Source organism: Gallus gallus, chromosome 2 (genome assembly GCF_016699485.2).
Source record: "Gallus gallus isolate bGalGal1 chromosome 2, bGalGal1.mat.broiler.GRCg7b, whole genome shotgun sequence".
NCBI lineage: Eukaryota > Metazoa > Chordata > Aves > Galliformes > Phasianidae > Gallus > Gallus gallus.
Window position 1 is genome coordinate 129603709 of NC_052533.1, and position 25572 is coordinate 129629280.

A 25572-nucleotide genomic window follows, 5' to 3' on the forward strand; every position below is an offset into this window, starting at 1 on the left:
ACTCTAATTAAAACCTTGTTTCAATTTCAATTTGACTAAAACTAGTAAAACGAATGCATGGTTAATTGATGAGTATTGTAAAAGTGCACCTTAAAAATCTGCTGCGTGTGGATTTGTTCACTGTGATAGTAAAATTTAATTTTGTTTATTTAATTCCTCATTTGTAAGAGGAATATGTATCCTGGGACTGAACTAAATTCAAACAGTGTTTTACAAAGAAATTAACTTCACTGTTGAAATGAAAAATGGGGGAAAAAAAATCCACAGTAGAAAACAACACACCAAACTTACTTCTGTGGACAAATAACTCATTGATTTAGCAGCAAAAGAATCACACCATCATACATGCACTGATGCTCAATTCTCCTGTGTCAAGATTAAGTCTCTGACATTAGCTTTTACAGCCCAATTACAGCCACCTATAACTGGAATTGTGTAAGCTGAGGTGCTGCAGTAAGCAACTGAATGAGGAGAGAGAGCTTTTTGTACACTACCTTATATTAAAGCATCATGCAACGCATAATGGATTCTATCTAAGCAGGCTGGGCTTGATATTTCTCTTGAACTACAGTTATCAGGGAGACTTTATCAAATCCACTTCCTTATATCATGCACTTCCAAATACCTTTCCTTACAGTATGTGTTCAGTTTGCTGTAATTCAGACAAGACACTTCACAGTCAAACTTCCTTTCTTCATTCTACTTCCAAGATTCCCATCCTATTCTGTATCAGAAAGAACAAGCTCATTTACAGACTCGCCAGCTGCATTAACACAAATCTTTCATATTAACACAATTAACACAAATACACTTCCATAAATAAATTGTTGATGCCCTACATACCTCTCTACTAAAAAGTCCTCTAACAACAGCCCAACACTACAGCGGTCCAAAAATGACAACATCCTTCTAGAGTTATGGGAACTGGAAACATTCTTGTCTCCACAGAATTACAGCAAACTTCTTGTAAATGACCCTTGTCATCAGCACGTTTTGTGCTAACGATGGGCAGCAGCCATCCCACCCCCACCTCCTGCAGATACTCAAGGACTGTTTTGCACAGTGAACTGCAGCAGACAGCGCTGAGGCTGAACTGCAGCTCTGCCAAATCTTTGGGAGAGAAGGGCAAAGGCTGCCTGCCTGGCTGTCACAGCCGAGGGCATACCCGTGGTGAATCCAAAGGGAAGATGTAATGTCTCACAGCACAGCATGGGGGAGACCAACAGAGAAGTGAGTACTACTTCACTCCTCCAGATAAAACGTGTTCAGCATGCAATCAAAAATACTGTATTGAATTACTTTATATCTACGTTGCACATGACATATGCAAGAAGGAAATGACACAGGATTCACCTGAATCTTTCCACTCATCTACAACTTCTCATCTCTTGAACACTTTGCACTTGTATTTGTTAAACTGTTGTACGTTTAGAATTAATGCTTCTGGTGCAGGGATTTACCTGCATCAGGGAATCCCAGGCTGGGAGAATTCACTGAAAGCAGCCCCGCAGAGAAGGATTTGGGGGTTCTGGTCAATGAAGAGCTGGACATGAGCCAACAGCATGCACTTGCAGCCCAGAAGGCCAACAGTATCTTGGGCTGTATCAACAGAGGGTGGCAGCAGGGAGATGGAAGGGATTGTCCCCTCTGCTCTGCTGAGGACCCACCTGCAGCACTGTGTCCAGACCTTGGGTCCCCAGCTCAAGAAGGACATAGAGCTGTTGGAGTGGGTCCAGAGGAGGCCACAAAGATGATCAGAAAGCTGGAGCACCTCTCCCATGAAGACAGGCTGAGGGAGTTGGGGTTGTTCAGCCTGGAAAAGAGAAGGCTCCAGGGAGACCTCAGTGTGGCCTTCCAGTACTTAGAAGGAATTTATAAACAGAAGGGAGAGTGACTATTTACATGCTCTGACAGTGACAGGACAAGGGGCAACAGTTTTAAACTACAGGAGGGGGGATTAGATTAGATATTAGGCAGAAATTCTTTACTCAGAGGGTGGTGAGGCAATGCCAGAGGCTGCCCAGAGAGTTGTGGGTGCCCCATCCCTGGCTCTGTTCAAGGCCATACTGGATGGGACCCTGGGCAGCCTGAGCGGGGGGGGGGGGAGGGGGGTAGCAGACCTGCCCATGGAACAGGGATGGAACTGGATGAGCTTTACAGTTCCTTCCAATCCAAACCATTCTGTGATTACTATTCACAACTGCAACAGCAAAGAGTTACATGTCCACAGGAATACAGCTGCACGGCCCACAGCAAATTCTGATTATGTGATAGAGACAGTATTTTCCATAATCTCAAATGGATGTGAGGGTACAAGAGAGTTTCAAGTTGCAATTTCACCCTTCATAATCTATAAATCTATAAAAAAAATCTGAGAATATTTCTGGCTTCTCTTCTTGTTCCCCCCCTACGCAAAACATGTCCTCCTACCACTGCAGAACTCTATTATCGAAGTTCAGAATTTGCCTTCCTCAGAAGACAGGAACAGAGCTACGTGTGAAATTTCACCATCATAAAGAAATTAAACTTGAGCAAATAGCTGAAGTATTTGAAACTTGCCCTCCCAGAGCAGTTCATGAAATAAACAGTGTTATTGCTACAGGGAACACTTCAAACTGAGGTGTGGCTGAGCTGAGAGCACGTGGTCCACTGGAGCCAGGCAACATTCTCTGTGTCTCTGCACCCAGTAACACAGCAAAGCAACAGCATTCCCAGATTCCTACAGAAACCAGTCACCACCCTTACAAGTGACACCACTTCCTGCCCTCTGAAGCCACATCATCCACTCGAGATGGAATCAATATGCCGTGGCACCAGTAAGCTATTTCAATTAACTAATCAAGGTAAGATCGGCCATCCATAGTCACTTCCTGCCAACAGTCCCTGTTACTGCTTTCTGCACAGTGCTTTGCATCTTTGACCAAACACTTTCGTCAGATACCCAACCACAACTTCTTCAAAAAAGGGCATTGTAGTGTAAGCTTACACGTTTTATGACAAAAGGCAACTAAAAAAGCATCATGAGAAATAATGACCTATTTCTAGGCGTTAAATGATTAATAACCCCAGTTTAGTTGGAGAACTTTTGGAAGAGTTATTGATCAGCAGTTTGCTATTAACTAGTTACCTGCAGCGCTCTGTCGTATTTCCTACTGGATGATAGAAATTTCAGCTGGTCATTTGTAAAATATCATTAAACTGTGCAGTAAGGTGTTAATTACCCTCCCAGCTAAGAGGAGAATTAAATAATCATTTGTTATAATATGAAATTACACAAGCAGCATGACAGAAGCATTGAGACAAAGCTTTATTGCTGTGCAGACATCAGCTGAAATCTACTAAAAGCAAACTGAGCAGAGTGACAAGATTTATTCCAAATCCCCATAACGGAACATCTGCTACAAAGAAGATAGAGTGAATATATATTTTAAATTTTAAATGGTGCAAGTAAATGGTCTTGTGAAATGAGAAAGTTTTGTATAATGCAATGCCACAATAGCATAATTAATTTCTTTAATTAAGGAAACAATAAAAATGACTAACAGATTAAACTATACTAAAATAGTGGCATATTTAAATGTGTTTATGACAAAAGCACAAAACAAGCACATAAAATGTCACTGTTGAAACAGTAATGCAAGGCATTTGTTTACAGTAACGCTGTTACTTTATGATGTACCATCTTTGTTTTAGGCCAACTGATGTAGTTTATTTAAGAAACTAAGACAAGAACTGGAGAATCAATTCTGCAGTGGAATTATAGGCAGTTTTTAGATATAGATTTAACTTTTTCCAGCAACCACGATCTGACTTTCTTCTAGAAGACACTAATTCACAAGACTTGTGTACGCAGTCCCAGGGGCCACACTTGAGCCAGTCCAAAGAAAGCCCTTCAGAAACGTACATGACATAAGCATTAAATCTTCAGTGTAACTTACTTTGCTCCACAAAGCTGCTCCTGCAAGGCCACAGGACCTGTCATCACAGTCCCTCTTCCTACTATTTACCACAATAAGTGTGATGGGCTCCAGCAGCTTCAGCTCTACCAGTAAGGCTCCACCTCAGTGCCAGGCATGCCCTTCTGATTCCCCACAGTCATTCAGTGTGAGGAACACAAGCTCTTTTTGGACTCATTAGACACAACATGCACAATACCAACTCTGAATATTGTCATGAGACAAAACATTTACAAAATTCCATATAAACCATAACGAAGTGTAGAGGCCCATGGTCCTTTACCACTATTGCTCTTTACGCCAGTCATTGCCAGCCAGATGATGCTGGAGCGTCCCAGTACCGCCCTCAGCTCCACTAGGCTGCAGTGAATGAACATCTGGAAGATGCTGCAGGCTACAGAGTGAGCTCATGCATTCCTGCTGTATAAGTATGGCTTGGCTTCTCTGCCACCTTCCATTCTTTCTCCGTCCTGGAAACAGCAGCTCCCCGTTGCTGTCAATCAGCTATGCAAACAACCAGCAGTTCTGCAGAGTGCTGTTTTGGTGCAGCACAGTCCTATGCTCTGTCTGTGCCAGCAGGAGGGACTTGTACAAGAGGGAGAGCAGGAAACACTTTGGAAAGAGCTTTGCACACCAAATTACCAAGATAAACCAAGGTTCCCTTGGAATAGGTCCTAAGGAGAACCCAGGCAGTAGCTATAGCAACTCTGATTTAATGCTGCAGGTGGAAAAAATACCATTTTGTGCCTTTTATGCAACATTATGTACAAAAATACTTGTAAATTCCACTCCACAATATTTGAGTACACTGTCATTAAAACATTTTTAACTCAAGGTGTTTTAGCTATTAATTTGAGAGGACATTTGTGTGAAGGTTTCAGCAAAAAGCAGTTTAAGCTTCTCAGCTGTAGTTAGAAGAAAGGGAGGGAGGGGAACAGAAGAGAACCTGGGTGTTTTTCTTTTTTCCCCTCACTCAAAAATTCCACAAACTATTTATAGACAGCTCCAATATACTTGGCAGCCAGCAGTGGAAATTGGAAATCTAGCAGAGATGCTGGCTCAGCTTCAACAAGATTCCTGATTTTAAGCACATAAGTAGTTCTATTCACGTCAAACCCCATACTTCTGCTCAGCCAGGTATGAAGTAAGTCCCTTGACTGACATCGCTGCCTGTGAGCCCTACGTGCCCTCCTCGGGGTGGTAATCTGGCACAGCACTTTGGATTAGCCAGGTTGAGAGCCGGAGGAAAAAAAAAACCTCTAAAAACAATGAAACTGCTCAAAGCATAACATTAAAGCTAAATCTCAAATAACAAAAAGAAGGAGAGGAAAAGGGAGTAGACCAGAAACTAGGAGTAAAAAAAAAAAAGATAGGCAGGCAGTACAGTCTCTTAACTAAATTATCTCCTTGGTGAGGCTTTAACATGGACTTCAGCACCCACTGTTAACTCATTACACCCTATCGTAAATGCACATCTAACAGTGAGCCCTCCTATCCAAAAACGTACCGCTGCTGCATTACCTACAAGCCTTGAAAAGCCAGAGTCTCTGTATTTTAAACAGCTATGTTTAAAAATAATAAAGCTCAATTATTTTTAACAAAGGGCCGTTCAGAGCCTTCGTACATGTTCAACTGCAGTAACTATTCTTTCCCTCTGAAATCCCACTTCAGAAACGAAAAGTATTTCTCATTTGAGAAGTGCTAGACTAGAGGAAAATTTTGAAGTGTGGGCTGCACAGTGTGTATACCGTAGGGGGAAAAAGCATTTCAGATTTGATTCATGCTCTCCACATGCTTCATACTTTTACCTACTATAGTTTCTTTATATTGTTGCAGCAGTAAAATACCTGGCTTAGCTTTTGCTCCATGCAGGTTTAGATTGATTTCCCTTCTAAATTCCTTGTAACAGTAGGAATAAATGGTAGCAGGCGACTGTCTGCCTACACATACAGCCAGTATACTATGAATGTAAAAAGAATAAATCCAAAAAGCATCTACAGACAAGCAGAAGATTTCAGATATAAGATGGTAAAAGCAGAGCTTCGAGTCGTATATTCTTAAGATATAGTACTGCCAGTATCTTGTCTTCTTTTGAAGGCTTGACTCCGTTCTGTCTTGAAGAAGTACCAACAGAAGAAATGAAATCATTATTCAAAAACTAATACAGCAGCCATCATAAATCTAACATAAGCCTGCAGGAATGAAAGCATTATCTGCCATTACCCCAAGAATCCCTACCAGGAACCCTCAAAACATCTAAACTCCTCGTTCCAGATGACAGCATGACTCAGATTTACAACTGATTTTTTTCCAAAAGAACCTTAAGTAGTGTAGGAGTACTTTCTGCTGGGGGAGGGAAGGGGACAAGGAGAATCACGAGGATTTTAAAGAGATGGAAAACACAGCTCCACTGCCGGTTCTTTATTATAAGGCCTACATCTCATGTGACCAACAGCTCAAAACAGAAGAGAAAAATATGAGTCACGTTTCTAAAAAATAAAGTAATAATAATAACAATAGTAATGGTAGCAGCCTAGGGTATGTCCTGACAATAATGGTCTCTAAATCCAGAAAGCATTAAGCCTGTTGGCTTCATACAATAAAACCAATTGCAAAAATTGTTTTTAAGCCCTTATGCAACAGATGGGCTAAGGTATTACAACTCAGGCAGAAATCAAGCAAGAAATTCCATACATCTGGCACATACAAAACCAGAGGACTGATAAACATAACTGTAATTTCTGGATTAATTGTGTTCCTAGCGGAACATCGGCCTAAGCCAACCAGGGAATACCAGAGCTAAAGAGTATATACCCACTTACCTTCAACTCTGCCTTCACAAAGGTAACAAGAATAAATAAGAATTAGCTGCAAAACATTCCAGCTGCATCCACTGTAATTATGTAACTGAATTGAGTGCAAGCTGTTCCCTAGAAAAGACGGTGAAGCAACATCATATCTACATGTACATACACTATATCATACAATACAGCATGTACAAAAATCATTAGATACAGCATGTTTATTGCGTCTAGGAAAATACTCTCACGTGAAAGATAAAACAGTTTTCTTCCCTTCCTGCTGCTTATTGCTAGGAGTAAACCTCTGACAACCTTTAAAAGACTTCATGCGTTTAGTTTTCTTTTTGATATAAATAAAAAGCACTGCAGCTCCCAAGAATGATTGTTTTCTTTAATTTGCAAGAAAAAAAAAGTTCACAGAAACCACAGACCTTGCAAATACTTGTGCTGACTTGTCTATGCAAAGTCTGCCAACTGGAGCTTTATCTTCTTTAGCACCTATTCAGACTGAAACTGAGCTAACAAAAAATGGCACACTGTCTGCCCAGCTACCTTCCAATTCACAGGACAGAGTCTCTGTCTCTTAGTAAGGCTTCACCAAAGCAGTCGGGGTGCAGAAGTAATGCTGCGTAGCGTAGCTCAGCACATCACTGTTCACACAGATTTTAACAACGTGGAGAAAAACAAAAGCAAGGAGGGAAGAACTCCTAAGGGAACACAGTTCCTGTCTGTTCCTTCAACTTCTGCAAAACGAGGCTTTTGGTTAATTTTGTGCAAATACCCACATGCAAAATTCATTCCATTGTGTACTATGAATAATTTGATCTGCTCTACTTATAGCAGATAGCAATGGAGATGTCATTGAGTTTCGAGGGAACAACAACACATAGATGAAACCATTCTCACTATTAAGACATTCAGTCCATGTAGCTGTTTCTCCACAGTTGTCAGCTTCAAAATCTTAATCACCACGATAGAAAAAGCTATTAATTGGCTACCACCATTTTCTAGACTTGTCTGAACTATGCTGTTTATTAAATATCCTCAGGACTTAGGAAGGATAAGGGCTGAACTTGCAGAGCTTGCCAGTCATAACACGCTGCATTCCTCAAAATGCACTGCAAATGGCTTCTATTCAAGAAGGCAGACATTACACTGTTTAGGAAGATAGACAGACAGCCAGTAAGATATAAAATTGATTTTCTTAGCATTTTAAATAGCCAAGGCAAACTCCTGGTATGAACACGTATGTACATGCTTCACGAGTAGGCACAACATCTGTGTGAGAATTCTGCACGTGGCAGCCTTTCTACTTTCTTCTGTTGAAAACATGTTAGTTTGATGAAAGCAAACAACTGATAATGGAAATATCCAGTAAAGTTTATAAACTGTAAAACTTATTTTCTCTCCAGTGTTTCATGTAAGACCCACGTGCACTCCCACTACGAAAGTGTTACAGCTTTGACACAAGTCTGATTCTATAGCAATAAATTTGAGGAGCTCCATGAATATTTTCCTAAGTCTGCAGTCTACACCTATTTATATACTTAAACAACAGAGAATCAAATATAAATCTCCAAGATTCAAACCAGCACTTGTTTCCCCCTCTTTGGAAAGCAGATCTTTTTCTCTTTTCACGCTATCTGCTGTTAATCTTGTGATTCTTGTCCTACAAGACAAGACACCTACTGGTGCTGTACCTCACACATTACACCACAGAATTTAACATCGCTGACTTCAGACTGCATGCAGTGTCTAAAACAACGTCTGCAAAAATGAATTTGCAAGAAGTTTATATTCTAGTCCACTTAGCTCATGGCACCTGTAGAACAGTGACATACTACTGATCTTTTTCCTAACAGTGCAAATAACCATTTATCACGGCTATAGCTTTACTGCGTCAGGAAAAGTATAAGCAAGAAAAGTATTGCTCCTCAGAGCACACTACGTTGTGGAAACTGTGCATGTTACATTTTACCAAGTAAAGGAACAATTAAAAAAGCACAATAGAGAAACCCATTGGAAATCTCAGCCCACGAGGTACCACACCTAATTCCTGATTTCTAGGAACCAGAGCAAAGGCAGTAACATTTGAGGAAAACACTTATGACAGCTTTGTGCATCCCATGGAGAGAGCTACCCAGGCAGTGGGAAGCACAAAAGAAAGAAAAGACGAACTACAGCAGCATTAATAAGTTAGAAAGCTATCAGTAAAGATCTACTGCAGATCAATAGGACATCAAAACCAGGCAAAACAAGCAGATGCTCAGAGCTAACATCCTTCTTTCTCACTTGCTTCCCTCCTTGCCCCAGATTACCCAAAGTTCAAACTCCTGCACACCAAAGGTAAAGGTCTGGTCCCTTGCAAACCCTGGGAGGCATTCCGAATAGTCTGAATTATGTTGTGTTGGAGGTAGCTATAGAAACAGGTGGATAGCTCATGTGAAAACAATTGTAAAGTAGTTGCAATATAAAGAGACAGTTAACACTGACACCCCTATATGCAATGAAAAGAAGTACATGTGACAGCCAGAATACTTCTGAGATTGCAAAGTACTACAGTGTGCTGGATCCTCTTGCCACAGGGATTCATAGTAATTAAAAAAGATAAACAATCTTCTACTATTACTACCTACAAACAAGAGACTGTTGGACTGTATTATGGCTCCACAATGGCAAAACAAAAGAAAGAAATCCCTTCTGTAGAGTTGAATAAGGATTTGACTTGACAGTGAGCGTAAGCAGCTGCAATTCAGCAGAGCACAGCAAGCTTTCAAGGCAGTCATGATGCATGGAACTTCATCCAAGAGGACAAAGTTTGTTTCAAAATGCTCCAGTGTATCATTTCCCTGCTATGAGAATATATCCCCAAGACACAGAAATCACCACTGGTAAACTTGTTGTTTTTAAAGACTTATTTCTTATAGAAATTAAATGATCACAATGAATTGTAGGTGCCCCAGTGTACAATGAAGACTGTTTGTAAGACTCTAAATGCATTTTCTGTACTTACTCTCAATAGAGCCATTAAGAAGAAAGTATCGTATAGGTCACGAGATCTCACAAGATTCCAAGTTCTATTTCATTACATTAACCTTCAGCCTGGAAGAAGAGTCTTGCATCTTTCAGTTTTATATTACTGTTCTTAATTCAGAATTTGAACTAAATCCTTCTCAAGCCATTCGAACGTGTAAAGATGCTCCAGTGTTAAGCAACATGCATGCACCCCATTGCAGCACAATCACAATTTGAATCAGAGCACTTCACATTAAACTGGAAATATCTACACAATTGATGAGACTACATTATTTATCTCAGGGTCAAATAAATCCAAATTTGGTGTGACAGCACTCTGAACTTTCACGTCTTAAATGCAAGTTCACAGGAATGTGAACAAGCAAACAGATTTCAATTAAGTTATAGAGATGACCTCAATACAGGTCCATTTACAGAGGATCGAGCTGGGTCGTTCACATCCACCTAACGTTACCTTTTTAATGAAAAAGCCCTGTGGAGATGAATGGCCAAAACATACGCTGCCTCTGTTAAGGGAAAAAGATCTCATGAATGCAGCCATACCCAAGGCTGTGCAATCCCCCCAGCTCCAGCACTGTGCAGGTTGGTGAATTGCAGTGTTCTCAGGCTGATGCACATCCAGCTCCATTGACAGATGCTGGAACGGGAGTTAATTCACAGACGGTGCTTCCCAACCCCTCAGGATCCTGAGATACTCAGGAAGAAACCAGAGCAAGCCTCAGACTGCAGGACCTTTCCAAAGGCCTCTCCCATTGGGAGGGAAAGGCAGAGCTAGGAGTGAAGATACATCCACTCATGCTCCAGTATGGAGCTCTTACGACAAAAGCACAAACAGGAAGAGAGGCTTCAACATAATGAGCAGAATGAATGCCTTGGAGAGCAGAATGTGCTCTGCTCTAACAGGTATTTCCAAAATACAGTTACTCTGACATTCGTATTCATAATTATCTTCCAGCATGCTATCCCTACACCTACTCACCCTGTCTCCACTTTTACCTCAACACGGCCTCTTTTCAGTTCTTCTCATTTCTCCCTGTCCTGGCCAAAAAACATTCTCACATATGACTTAAAGATAAACTTCCTTTCTGCTCAAAGTTCTACCAATTTGAGATTTTTTTTTTTCCTGCAGTCCAACTATAGTATCTTAAAAAACAAAACAAAAAAGGACTGAAGGGTGTAGGAAATCAAGATGTGTTCCTACTCTCCCTCCAGAAAACGTCTGTCAGAACTACAGGGAGGGACTCTGCATGGCTGAAGGTCAGTCCTGCAGGTTGGGTAATCACTGCCCAACCCTGCTGTCTGTCCAGCTCACAACTCAGTACTCCAAAAGCCACCTGAGTTGATCACTTCACTCACTCCCTGTGTAACCTGGCCAAGAATCATGCTAAGACCAGCTCCCAGTGGATCACACAGCCTAAGAGCAAGCATGTGCATCTGTAGATTCCCATCAACTTCTCAAAACTTTGGACTTATTTCTAACACATTTGGGAAAAGAGCAACAGCCCCCAAAATCCAGTTTTAATTTCATAATGATTTACACATTTTTACTTGCGTTCCAGCACAAATGTTTCCTGGGAAAATTACCTGCTATTAAATGAGATTCCACATAGAATATAATAATTAAGAAAAAATGTTTTATGTTTCTGCTTCCAATGACATGTTTCCTTCAACTGATCTGAAGGTCTCTAAGCAGCAGCAGATCCCACCTAAGCACTGTAAAGAAATCTGCATGCATTCAGTTAAGAAGGAATAGCTTAAATACACAATGGGCTGTATTTCGTATGAGCAAAAGGGGACTGGAATTCTGGGAATGAGAGAAATCAGATGGTAGTTACATCCGTAAAACCAGAGAGGGATAGGAGCTGAAGTTTTAAATACTGTAATAGCAGGAATGCTGTTCTCAAGTAGACTCCTTTCAGCTCCACAACAAAAATTCAGCAACTGCATCCTTCCGTTCATACTTGAACACTTTAGGACCACCCTTCATCCTTTATCTTCCCTCCTCTGAGCATTAATTTTCCTGATACAAAGCCTGCCTCCAGGATACGCGTGCTGGGCACACTTGAGGACATGCACACAATGGAGCTGCGGGCATTTCAGCAAACAGACTAGTCTGCCTACACTGAAGACAGGTTCAGATCAGTAAGCCTCATTCCTGTTGCCTCTCATTCTTTTAATAAGCTTGCCTTTTCCCACAGTGACTCTGCCTTAGCCAAGCCCATTCCGCAAACTGCACACACAATCAGAAGCAATGAGAAAAATAGGAAGTAGCAAACACTATTCACGAACAATTACAGAGTGGCTATTAATTTTCTGTGCTTCAGTTTCTACCCTGTCAACAAGAACACTTCACAGGAATACTATTAAAGTGAGGGGTTATTAGTCTATCTTAATACTTAATCCTCAGATAATAAAGAGCTTTTAGGCAATTACACACAGAGTATTTTGAAAGAAAAAGTATTCTTTGAAGGTTTGTTTCCAAGCACATCCTACCAGAAAAGTACCATAAATTTAGGTGTGAGTCAGGTTAACAGGATCCTTCCAGTCTAAGCCTACTTTTAAGAAAGTCTAGCAGCAGGAAGTAGCTGCTTGATGTGTAAGTGCCCTCCTGGAGAGAGGTGCCATGTGTGAAGTAACACCCAACCAAACCTCAAATAGCACCTATTTGTTGGGACAGTCAAATCCACCCAATGTACAAGTGAAACAAACTGACATGGCAAGAATGGGATGAAAAATGCTTTGGAAAATAGCTATGTGCAAAGATACTAGTATTTTATGTTAATACCGTTTACCACATTTGACAGGCAGTTGTATTCTTTCAGATGTAGCTCCTTTTCAATTTGCATGAAAAGCATTGTTACACTTGTGCATTGATGAAAGCAGATTACATCGTTTACAATTCCTTACTGGCAACTCTGCCCAATGAATAATAATAAGCCACAATTTAAGAACATTGGTTTCGCCATGTATTCACTACTGACAAAATGGAAGAGGATATCACTGCAAGAGGTACAGTTCTGGGAAATAAGTATAAAGGAAGCCTTTAATATTTCATGATAGGAGTTTTCCATTCTTCATTGATAGCACGTACAAATACTGCTTTCTAAAATTAGGGAGTACTCTGAAGTTTATAAAGATTGCAAAACTGAAGAGTACAGCTTATTTGCGATGAAGTGCATGCTGCGAAGACAGAATACTTGAAAATTCTTGCACTGTTTATACTTCACCACTGATTGTTACCCACTTGACTATTTACTTGATTTCTTCTTTCTGGATCATCTATAGGCATCCACAGAGTCTGAGGCTAAGTACCGACTTGTACATGGATTCTGCCACTGTCAGTGTTGGGACACCAAGACAATGCGGTTTCTCCAGAGATCTGTACCCACTCCTGTAGTATTTTCCCTGGTTCAGTCCAAAGAATGACAACTGTTAGGCCTGCTGCAGCTGAAAGTGATGGTACAAGACATTCCTGTTGGCCTTCCTCCTCTCAAAGCAAAAAAAAACCAAGAACTGAACCAAACTGTACAGCTTTCCCAACTGGACCACCTAAAGCAAAGATGAATGGCCTACAATAATCCTGGGCAAAGTTTTCAAATGCAGCCTTTTATAAGCACAATTCTGAATTAACAAGCATGCCAATAAGAATTCCTAAGGTCTATATTTAATTTCTCTGCTTGTAATCATGAAACTGCAGGTAAAAGTTTTACTTCATTTACTGAAAGTAGCTCACTTGGATTCGACTTTAATCTTACTGATGCCACCAGTAAAATTTACACTGCTTATAACAAAGCACAGCTAAGTCAAGGCTGAGCTTGAATTAAAATTCCACACTTTTATTTTATATATATTGTAATAATAATTTATATATATATAATATATAAAAATAAAAGCATAGAATTTATATATATATACATGTGTGTATGTATATATTTTATATATATAAATATATACATGTATTTATATATATAAATAATGTAAATAAATACATATATATATGTATATATATTCACGTGTGTTTGTGTTCAAAACGATCGTATGACTTCCTAGTATACAGTCATGTGCATGTCAGAAAAACAAAGGCTTACCTTGGTTTTGTCAGCTTACCACCAGCAGAATGACAGGTGAGCCAATGACTAATATCACTAAGGCAGGGCTAAGGAAACAAATCAACCAAAGGAACAGGATCCCTACAGCTGCCTTACACATAAAGAAGGTAGGGCTGGCTTAGGAAAGCAAGTTGGTGCATTAATGACAGAAGTTCTTAGCCTGCTCTGCACAAGGACTGCCTGTCTCTTGAGAAGTTTAACTCTGAAGAATACAGTACAACTAAAAGAACAAACCTCAGCCATGCTACAAAAGGGAACACTTCACTATTTCTGCAGAATCGTCCCACAGCTTTAAATAGCTATGGATTTCCTTGCTAAGGAATATAGCTTGAAAAAGAAAGTGTGTAAAAATTAGGTTTCAAAGCACTAATTCTGCTGTGAAATAGTTAAAAATTACATATACAAGCAGACATTTCACTCTATTAAAAAGTCAACCTGATAAAAAAATTCAACACTTGCTCCTACACCATTTTTAAAGTAAAGCACAGAGTGTTAAAATAGCAAGAAATATGACATAGCATGGTGACAAGTACAAGATCGATGTCAGACATAATGCCTACATGTTCAAATTTCTATTTATCTGCTTTTGTGTAGTAATAAAGCATATAGCTCATTTAAGTACACATCCTTTCTCTTTAATAGCAGATTTCCAGATATAGGGAGAAGAGTAGGCCCACAACAGTGGAACTCCATGAACTGCAAACAAACCCCATTATATGGCTAAATAAATTAAAAAGTCTACAGGCGCTTCAAAAATATATCAAAGTACACAGCATTCAGTACAGGCATGAAGGAGTTGCTCGGTAAGGATCTGATGCCATTATCCTTACATATATAGCAGTAATTTATAAATTGTATGTAATAATTCTCAACTTTAAAGCTATTCCAGCTCTTCTTCCCATCTGAATACTTCATCTTCCTTGAAAAAAATAAGCATTTGATACAGTCATTTTACTTAAATAACACATCCTCAGTTTCTCACACGTGGTGTTTATTTCAAATTAAGTGCTTTGAGCAATTTATTGACTCCCAAGTGTGCAGTATGGTCAGCAAGTAGGATCTCAGATTAAAAATTAAATTCAGATTTACTTCGGCCATTAATCATATCTAAAAGCAATTGCATTTTATGGTGAATTCTTTCATACCTAAGGCTCAAAATAGCTACCCAGAATTCACGTCCATCTCCTTTGCAAAACCACAAACTAGGGAGAGTTCCAGAAACTTGGGGAGAGGGATTCAAATGCATGATTATTCACTTGGTTCCATGCGTGTATTCCTGGTCTCCACAGTTTTGACATTTCAAGATAGACATACAGCTGAATCACACAATCCTGATTCTAAAACGACAGTGTCCAGCACTAAGAGGACTTTTTGTTAGCGGGGAGTGCAGACGGGTCTCTCAGTTCCCCATGCATAAGCCTAACCTAACACTCTGGCAGTCCTGGCTTCAGAGGGAATCATCCACAGGGATGTCACCACACAGAGCAGCTTGCAGCACTGCTGCTCCTTCAAATCCACACATCCTGAATACAGGACCTCCTGGTCCTGGGGAACTCCTCACAGTCCCATTGGCAATGCAAACAGCTTAGGCCTCCAGGTGTCTGTGGGAAAGGCTGACCATGCTCCTCATTACAGGAAGAGGAGAAGAATGGACTCCTTTTTCCAAGCCCTATCCATATACAAGGTTCTACTAACAGCAGTAACATTCCAGACTTCCATAACAGAAGAAGAAAACCAGAAAGTTAGAATTGTGGACTTAACAAGAGCATCAGAACTCAGTTTTGGCATGGGGGATTGCCATTTACATTAGAATTACAATACCAGTGATGCTTTCCTATAGCACACACAGATGACAGACAGACCAGATAACCACACATCAGGTATAGGAAGGAAACAGCTGAGCAGCACCTGGGCCACAGGTACTGCAAAGTGCTGGACGGGCACCAACAGGGCGGTTGGCAGCAGCCGGACTGGTGGAACAGGCAGCACTGAGGCACATCAGCACTACAGCAGCTGAAGAGCACAAAACGCCCTAATGCCAGCATCAGAGAGAGAGGAATATGAGATGTTTTCAAATGCTGATTAAAAGCCATATGTTGAGTTACTACAACCCTCTAAGATCTCTGTTTACTTACTTATCTCTTCTAAAGCACTGGTAAGAATCAGGATATCAAAGTTTCTGTGACATCTCCTTGCCTGAGTGAACTCAGAGAACCTGAAAGCTGTACCTTGGGATACCCCAGATTCTCCTGAACTCCAACCCCTTTTCTCGACTGATGGTAATTCCTAGGAGTAACAAATGACACTGATCAGATGTTCACTCAGTCCTATAGCACACCTTACAATAAAAAAGAAAAACAGTACCAAAAACAGTTCTCTTACATCCATTTTCACAGCTTTTTAAGTAATAGCTGCTCTCCCTGACACTTTGCACCTGTGTATTAAAGAATGGCTCTGCCTCCGTTTGAGCAGTTTGAGTTGAAAGGGACATTAAAGGGTCATCTAGTCCCACTCCCCTGCAATGAACAAAGACACCTACAGCTAGGCCAGGGTGCTCAGAGCCCCATCCAGTCACGAACATGCCTTGAAGACTTTATCTCATTGCAGCCTTTCAGTACCTAACAGAGCCTGTAAACAGGAGAGTCAACTCTTTACAAGGGTAGATAGTGGCAGGACAAGGGGAAATGGTTTTAAGTTGAAGGAGGGAAGATTTAGGTTGCATGTCAGGGGGAAGTTCTTTACTAAGAGGGTGGTAAGGTGTTGGCACAGGCTGCCCAGAGAGTTTGTGGATGCCCCATCCCTGGAGGTGTTCAAGGCCAGGTTGGATGGGGCTCTGGGCAGCCTGGTTTAGTTACATGTGGAGGTTGGCAGCCCTGCCTGTGGCAGGGGGACTGAAGCTTCACGATCCTTGAGGACCCTTCCCACCTGAGCCATTCTGTGATGACTTTCTAGTCTTTCTTTCCCTTGCCATCCTCACTTCCCAACCTTCGTGAACAACCTCTAACCACAGAACTGGTTGTTATAGCTGCATCTCTGGATAAGAAATATATGGAAGGAAGCTCTGATGAGGAAAGCCATTCCTACTGATCACCAGCTATCCAAACCAATCCCAAACATTACATACAGCTGCATGTCGGTGAGATCAACACACTGGTGACCAACAATTATACCATTCATTTTCCTGACTTACCAAAAGGGCATTATTTGGGAAAATTGAAATTGGTGTTCGCATCACAGAAGGAGAAATGTTACATCTTCCCACTTACAAATTACCATCAGCTGGAGAAAAAAAGAAATATGAACACTCCCCAGTTCAGTTACAAATATTTCCTTACAGTTTACAAATTTGAGTTAAATCCCTGCACACTCTCTCTGAGCAGTTCTTTAGAAGAGAGCAAATAGAAAACTGTAATTGCTTAGTAGTGCGAAGAGCAGAGTGCAGTCAACACAAGAATGCAACAAATAAAACAGCGTGTTAATCAGAACTCTAGAATCACTCTCTTTGAAAAGGGCCTCCTTCAGCTACATCTGCAGGAAACAGGGATAGCGGCCAAGGCCTTCACCTAATGCTGGGCAACAAGAGGAACATTTTGATATATAGGATTTATTTAGTGCATGATGCAACCCTATTCATTAGCATTCTCAGTCTCAGTTACTACAGTACTCCTACTTGAAATTTTCATTTTCTTTTATGCATGAAATACTCAGAATGTAATCTTGTGGAACTAAAACACCCTGTAAGGATAAACAAACTCATTCTTAGATTCCAATATGCTTCACAAGGTATAGAAAAAGGTGCTAACAAAACTCTAACGAAACTTCATACACAGCTGAAACCTAGGAGCCAACACATGAACACGGGCACACACTTTCCCCCTTCCAAAAATCTATCAACAAAATTTCAATTTTCTGTTCCCAATTGCTCACCGCAGTTACTCAGAAGTTCTTCTGAAAGGAAGAGTTCCTTGACGAGTAGGATCATTAGAAAGATGCACAAAGAACAAACTTATTACAAGTATGACAGTGCAGAGGAGATGGAAGAAAATATTTCTCATGAGAAACCTATTCTCACCAAATGTGCTTTCAGAGGGACCTGTGATACAAAACTGGAGTAGTAAAACTAAGTTACAGGAACTTCTAACAGAGGGGTTTTTTTTTTTCCTTAATTTTCAACTCAAGCAACTTGATTAGTCTCCCACTTCACACCAGAGTTTGCTCACACTGCCTGTTAGAGAATCACTTTCTTATCTGCTGACTGCAACTGACTTAAAAATTCTAGCCTGAACTGCTACACAAAGTCCTGGGGACTTTCCCTTCATGGAGGAAACATTACAGACACGCATCAGGAGGGTGAAAATACACAACTATGAGCCTAAAAACAAAGCTCACACTCACTGCCACCGCATGCAGAAATGCAGCTAGTTCACTTTCATTGCTTTGCCGAAAGTTGCTCACAGTAACAGTGAGAAAGTTCAGCTCTCTTGCATCAAACAAATTTCCACCCCCAACCAGAGGTATCTGGGGAAGTACCTGGTAAGTCACAAGATGCTTAAGTGGAAAGTCAGATCATCCTATGACAACTCAAGCTACGAAACCAAATGTTTCTGTGCAACATTTCCCCCCCCTCTCCAAGACGGTTTAACCTTTAGATTGTTTAATTCATTTTTGGCTTTAAGTATTGCTTTCTAACTCCTTTGTTTCTGGATCAAAAGTAAGGACAAATTAAATAATCCTCTTTTTTTTTCCCCCCTGACTGCTTCCAGGAAGTTGATCCTCACAACACTGATGAGGAATTTATCAGCAGTTCTCTTATAACCCAAAAATTCAGGCTGTCAGAACAGAGGGAAAAAAAACAACTCATGGAACAGTTCTAGATATATTTGCCTTGCTAAAGAGACTTTCTCTCATCAATGGGTTAACATGCAACAAAAGTTACAGCATATCCAAATGTAAAGCAGAGAAACAAGCCAGGACCAAAATTCGGAGTAAGGCCTTTGTAATGGAACAGCAATGGTAAAAACCTCAAGTGCAGAAAACACTCAAGACCCAGAACAACACAGCTTTTCAGAGTGCACTACCACACAGCCTGCAGTATAAACCACTGGGAGCTTTATTTCTGCTGGCAGGATGAACATGGGAACTCGGACCTACAACCATCTTCTATGATATTAAATACATTGGTGCCCAAGTTTGTTTTTACAACCACATTGACTAAATAGGCTGAATCTTACCAACAGGCAGACACCTCAGTAATAACTGGTGCTGTAAAATGTTATAGCTAGTAATTCTCAGCTGAATACAAGCACTATTGTATGAACTGTGAAACAGCAAAAAAATTCCAATGTTGTTAACAAATCACACTCTCATTAATGCCTCACTGGCTATCTCAGCTGTGCCAGCATTCAGCATCACTATTAACTGTCTGGGACAATATAAATGGAGCAGTGACACTGGAAAATGCAGACATGTCTAGAAAAGCAAAAACATACTATACATGCAGTATAGATTGTAGTCATGAACAGAAAAATACCTTAGGGATTGAGTTTCATGGTAAACAAATATGCAGCTGAAGAAACTATGATAAAAGACAAACATGTGCAGTAGCTAACATATCAATAATATAAACGTTAAGAACTTGAGACTGAACTAGATGATCATTTGAAGTCCTGACATTCTGTGACTGTGTGAGATCTGTTCATGAAGCAGACGGCTGCTCATAATTGCAAGTCTTGGCCAGATCAAATAAAAAATATATTTAGTGCTCAGTTGAAAATAATACAGATAGTACATACAGTACAGCTATGCGATAGTGAAAGGCAAATGGGTGAAACAAAGGAGCCCAACAGAATCACCTGCAGGGCCCATCTAGCACTAACCTGGCAGAGTGCTTCCTCTCCCAACAATGACAGAAAGAAGCTGGAGAAGCCAAGCTAATTATGTGTTTTGCTCTGCTGACGGTAATAGAGTCAGGTGGCTTCTGTCCTGATTCCAGTTATAAGTGCCTCTTCGCTCTTCCTCCAGCTGAAAGTGTTCTCATTCAGTGCATGCTTACAATCACATCAATTAGATTAAATTTGGAAATTCTTTTTGATAAGAGGTTGTCTAGGTTCTGTTTTCTTCTTTTCCTTTCAAACTAACGTTACTTTAAATACTGCCCATAAGGCCTCTTTTGCCCGGAGAGGTTGTGGAGGCCGTGTTCCTGGAGGTGTTCAAGGCCAGGTCGGATGGGGCCCTGCGCAGCCTGGTCTAGTATTACATGTGGAGGTTGGAGCTTCATGATCCTTGAGGTCCCTTCCAGCCAAGGCCATTCTGTGATTCTCAAAGATATAGACTACAGACCTGACTGGCCCTGAGCAGCTGAATGACATTGCACAACTTGACCGATTATAAACTTAGCAGACAATAGAAATTTCTACGCCATTAAAGTTAGGACATTTTCCCTTCAAAGACCGTGAAACCACTGTAATATGTTAAACACAGCAGTTTTGCCAATAATATGATTTACAGCTTAGCAAAATGTATTTGTCCAGCATATCACAGACGTATCACTAAAAAATGACATTCAAGAATTTAAGGTACAATCATTTATGAAGCCAAGTCGTTCCTTTAGGACAGCATGTTCTGACTTCACAGGGCAACTTCTTCAGAAAATTAAATAAAGGGCTGGCAGGCTCTTTGCTTACATGATTCAAGCTATTCTTTCAAACAAGGTGAATGAACCTGAGAAATGTTTTATTCTTCCTCGTGTCATCACGAGCAAACTGACATGTGACTTAAATTTGGGTCCGGATCAGTGAACTTGTATGGCAATTTAACCTGCCTGGTCTTAAAACCAAATAAACAATGCACCATATACACAATGTCATTATAATCTCAAGCAGAAACCTGGAATGGTACTTATCTAGAACTAAGCATTTTAAAGCCTATATACTAATAGTGTGTTCTCTCTTTTTTTTTCCCCTCCATAGGTCAAAATAACATCAATAACAGCGCAAACTCAGTAACATACGACATTGTTTCAATTATAACTTCTGGGAATAGTCATCCTCTGACTTCTAAGGATTCTCAGTCAGCAGCAAAGCCAAACCCATCCTGTAGATATGGAGAATTAAGACTGATCTATATCATGCTACCAATTCCTACCTTGGAGCTGTTTCAGGCATGCACTCCTACTGCTGCACTTTTATTTTATTCTCATCACATCTGCTGAAGCCAGAAGCAGTGGGAAATTTACCGACCGTACATCAGTACTGATCACTACTAACCCTACAAAACACAGCAAAAAGCCTGCTGTGGTCTTCTGTCGAGTGGGACAGAAATTGACATAAACACTGTGGGATGACAGCTATAGTTAAGACAATGAAAAACCTGACTTGCAGCAAAGCGGAGGTGAGCATCCACACCTCCAGCCCACAGTCCAAAGGAAGACATCCCAGCTTTCGCACTATGCCACTTGGAAGACTTCTTGCAACACAGCCTCTGCTCTCGAATGCCAATCTCTCCCTGACTGGTCCTCAAAATGCTCCTGAAAGCAACGTGTTAACTGTACCCGTAAGATATAAACCGCCATCCTGACAAGGGTTAAACAAAAATCAAGCAACACAGGAATTCAGTTCTCTAATCCAAGCTGATGTTTTAACAAGGAAACAAAATTCATTTGATTTCCAGCTAATCAATCATCAGACTCTGTTCTGAAAAGCGCTGCCCTCAAGAGAACAAGACCAATTTCTCAAACAATATTTTTCCCCTAAAGAAACCACTTCATGCCATATACAGTCTTGTTTTGAATGCAAGCAACTGCCAGGGCCTTTGAGATATGCAGAAATGTCTTCATATTTGTCCCAGCAAAAGCCATGCCGGAGTTATAAAGAGAAATGCACAATAACGTATTTATTGGATATAAAATTCCCAAGTCAACAGGAAGGCCTGTTACAACAAGAGATAAATGCCATGGTCCAATATCCTACCAAGCTAAAATTCGTGTTAGTCAGTGCTATTCCAATATTTTGCACATCAGTATTCCTCCTTCTCAAATTTTTATAATTACAGTCATCATCAGAAGGAAGGTTTGAAAAAATTTCACTAACTACAGGGAAACAGAGAAACATTCTCCAGAGAGCTCAAGGCCCACATATCAACCTCCATGAATTTCGTATTTTAATTAGTGGAAAATTCTAGGCATTATAGCTGTGGAATCGCATAATGAAAGTCACCAAAGCGATGCACTACTGTTCTTCCAAGCACGTGTTTACCCTGAATGCTGCCTCCTGTACTTAACGCCTTAACAAGCAGCAACATTATGATATCTGCAAGGCTCTGCTCAGGATCAACATCTCCGTCCAGAGCTCTACCGCCAGTAGCGCCCTGATCAAATTCATGCTGGTATTTAGTTTAGTTTGGGAGCGCTAAAAGCAGTTCTACAAGAAGGCAATACACTTTAACAGGGAATGCTTCCCACTCCCACTTCCCTCTCCCCAAAGAAACGAAGAGGACAAATAAAGAGACAGCTAGAGATTGGCCTTGCTATGCAGCCAACGCTTGCATTCCTCTTGGATGCTCTGCTTAGGGACAAGAAAGTTCCTTCCCTTCAAGCAGCAAAATGGGCCAGAACATTTGTAACAAGAAGTTGTAGGGAGAAACTAAACTTCAGGAAAAGAGGCAGCACACTGGCTGAAGGCAGGTCTGCCTTCCTTTTCCAGCAGAGGTTATTATGAACAGCAAGGCAAAAGAAATTATGCAGCCCTTGTTCTTGGTTAAACTTTGGAAAGCTTGAACTGAAGGTTCACTGAAAACGTTACTCAGCATAATCTGTACTTGGTTGAGCTGTTCAGTAAAAGAAGCAAAACCCCACAGCTATCACCTCTAACAAAAGACTGTACTTGTTAAGTGTTATAGTGGAAATGCTGACAACAGCCCGAAGAATCACAAGCTGAATCTAACTACTAAAGTCAAGCTGGTGAGCTTTATCACAGTAATTCTGACTTTTTGTTTTAGCTGTGGTGAATACAATAAAGAATCTGTAGTTTATTAAAAGCCTCTGCACAGAAGTTACATTTCTCAAGCACGCAAACCTAAGGTCAGCTGAACATGCCCACAGCCAAGACTTTCTCTACTGTTTCCTGCTCTGCCATAGCCAAACCTTTTCCAGCTGCACTTTCACTTTAGCCTTGGATGTGTGAATTTTTAACAGCCCACGAAGACACTAATGCTCCCCTTCTTGCCCACGTGTATATTCACAGGATTGGTCAGACCCTTGCCTGGCTCACCCATGTGGACTCACTCAAAGCTAAACCATACAGGTGCCACTGCTCAGGAACAGGCACTGCTGTGGGCGCAGTCCTATGTGAAGAACCCGTCTCACTTCTGCTCACCTAAACATGGACTAATCAGTGAAACGGTAACTGTTCATACAAATTTATGCTGTGCATCCCTACTCAGAAGCTCGCAATCCTACTCACAGCATAGACACGTGCTGGACAAGGCCTTACGCACAGACAAAACCGAGCGTCTCAGCCCGTAGGTCCACATTCCTAAGCAGCAAAATGACTCCAACTGAACAGGCTCAGCCCGTGCTGGAAGCAGAGGCACTACCCAGGGACGGGCCGCTGCCTGACCTCTGCACACAGGGCAGTGCCTGCTCCGTGCTGCTGCTCACCCAGGGCCCAGTGGCACCGCCTGCGCTCAACTTCGTAACACAGCGAGCTCCAAGAGGGCCTACGGGCAGCTCTGCCGCGCAGCATCTGGCGTTTGACCTATTATGTCACCGGGCTACTTACGTACTGCAAAACACAACATAAGCACATTCGCTGCCGCGTTTATTAAGTGCTTTTCACTAGCAGCTTTGTTTAAAGAGGGCTTTGCGATCGTGCCAAAACGGCACTGCGCGCACGAAGTGAGAAGGCTCTGAACAAAAGCTCCCGGGAGGTCCCCAGCCGTGCGGCGAGGCCTGCGCACAGGGTGCCACAGCCCGGCGGCCCCCGCACAGAGCGCCACAGCCGGCCCGGTCGGGAGCGGCTCCGCTTCCCAGAGCTCACCACCCCTCTGGGTCACTGCGAGGGCGAGGGCTGTGTTTGTTTGCGCTGTCGCGCACCAACTCCGGAGTTCCCGGCCACATACGTCTGCTGAAGATAAAGACGGGGGCGGCCGGGACACATCCCAGTGTCCGCTCGCAGGACCTCCCTGAGGAGATTAACACCCCCACCAGAACGAAGAAATAACATTAAAACTGCGAGCGGAGCGGCGGAACGGCGGGGGTTAGAGTGGGGGCAAGGAGGGGAGAGAGGAGGGGGCGGGGGAGCGCTCCGGGCCGAGCGCCGGGACCGGGCCGCGGGCAGAAAGGCCGCTTTGTTCGCCCTACCCGCGGCGGGCGGCCCGGAGCCGGGGGCGGAGGGGTGGCGTCACGCCCGGTACGTACCGCAGCAGGAGACGACGAGGAGCAGGAGCTGCGCGGACCTCCAAGCCGGGAAGCCTTCTGCGCTCCCCCACGGGGCCATGCCACCAGCCCGCGGCAGGCGACGAGAGCACGACCCGCCGCCGCCGCCGCCGCCCCCCACACGCAGCCGGAGCCGCCGCCGCCGCGAGAGGGGCCGGGCAGAGCCCCGTCCCGCGTCCGCCGGAGCTGCCGCCTGGGGAGCGCTAGCGGCCCGCGCCCGCGCGCCTCTGCCGCCCGCCTGCCCGCGGAGCCATGAGTCGCCGCCGGCCTCGGCCTCCTTCCCCCGCGCCGCGCCGCGCCGCTTCCTCCTCCCCGGCTGCGCTCCGCCGCGGCTGCGCACTGGCGGCCCGAGCGCATGCAGTCGCTCCCGGCAGCCGCGGGCCGGGCGGGCGGAGCGGCGGCCCCAGACGGCGGAGGGGGGGCCGGGCGTCCAATCCCCGCCCTGCCCCGCCCCGTCCTGCCCCGCCTCTCTCACCGCCTCCTACAGCCGCCGCCGGGTTTCCGTTCGCCCTCGGCTGTGTCGGAGTTGTGCCCGTCGCCGTCGCTCAACCGAAGCCACGTCCGCGGGGCGGGCCTGTGACAGAGCCGAGCTGAGGCGCGGGGACGCCGGGCCGCCGCTACTCCTCAGTGCAAAGTGCGTTTATGAGCGAGACGTGGAACTGGTGTGCGAGCTGATGTGTAACTGCTGCAAATGCACAGCATCCGACACTGCCGACCTCCAGACAGAGCCTCACGACACTGTATGTGTCTGTCTGTATGTGGTTACCCACCCTGTACCCACTGATGACATTTTCCTGTCTCACAGTTACCTGGCGCTCTCAGACGCTTGAGTATCGAAAGCAAAGTGGGATTCACAGTGCGGTTTCTGTATTTCTCTTGAACTCTGTAGTGTGCGTTGCAGACTTGGAGAAGCGTTTATTGCCTGAAGTCTTCTCAGTTCTACTGTGTGAACTGATTCATTTGAGAAGTAAGAAATTGCCATTCCTGACAAGAACAAAGACCGCTGACACAAGTAGGGCTCCATCCGTACGCCTTGAGAACAGATGTCTGGTGTCAAGCAGAGCTCTTGCTCCACAGAAGGTGATGGCTGTGGGGAGTGCATTATGCTATTTTTTCCTTATTCCATTCTTCATTCATTCACTCTTCTCTGATTTCTCCCATGTTTACTTCTCAACCCCCACCTTATTTTGGAAGTACACTGGGAGGAGTGTCTTTCTGGGGGACAGGAAATAGGTAGC

The 25572-nt window shown here is 42.7% G+C and overlaps 1 protein-coding gene across 2 annotated transcripts in view; it reads right to left on the reverse strand.

The window, feature by feature from the left end:
- The window catches only part of LRP12 (LDL receptor related protein 12), a 52616-nt gene extending 27941 nt beyond the window's left edge, over nucleotides 1-24675 (reverse strand). Inside the window, exon 1 of one of the 2 annotated variants that reach the window (XM_418378.8) lies at nucleotides 24317-24675. In XM_418378.8, coding sequence (XP_418378.4) covers nucleotides 24317-24395 — 79 coding nt within the window. In that variant the 5' untranslated portion in view covers nucleotides 24396-24675. Of the gene's footprint in view, nucleotides 1-17829; nucleotides 24053-24316 lie in introns of those variants that run through there. The other variant, XM_046937528.1, reaches the window with a different exon arrangement.
- Between the last annotated feature and the right edge of the window lie 897 nt (nucleotides 24676-25572).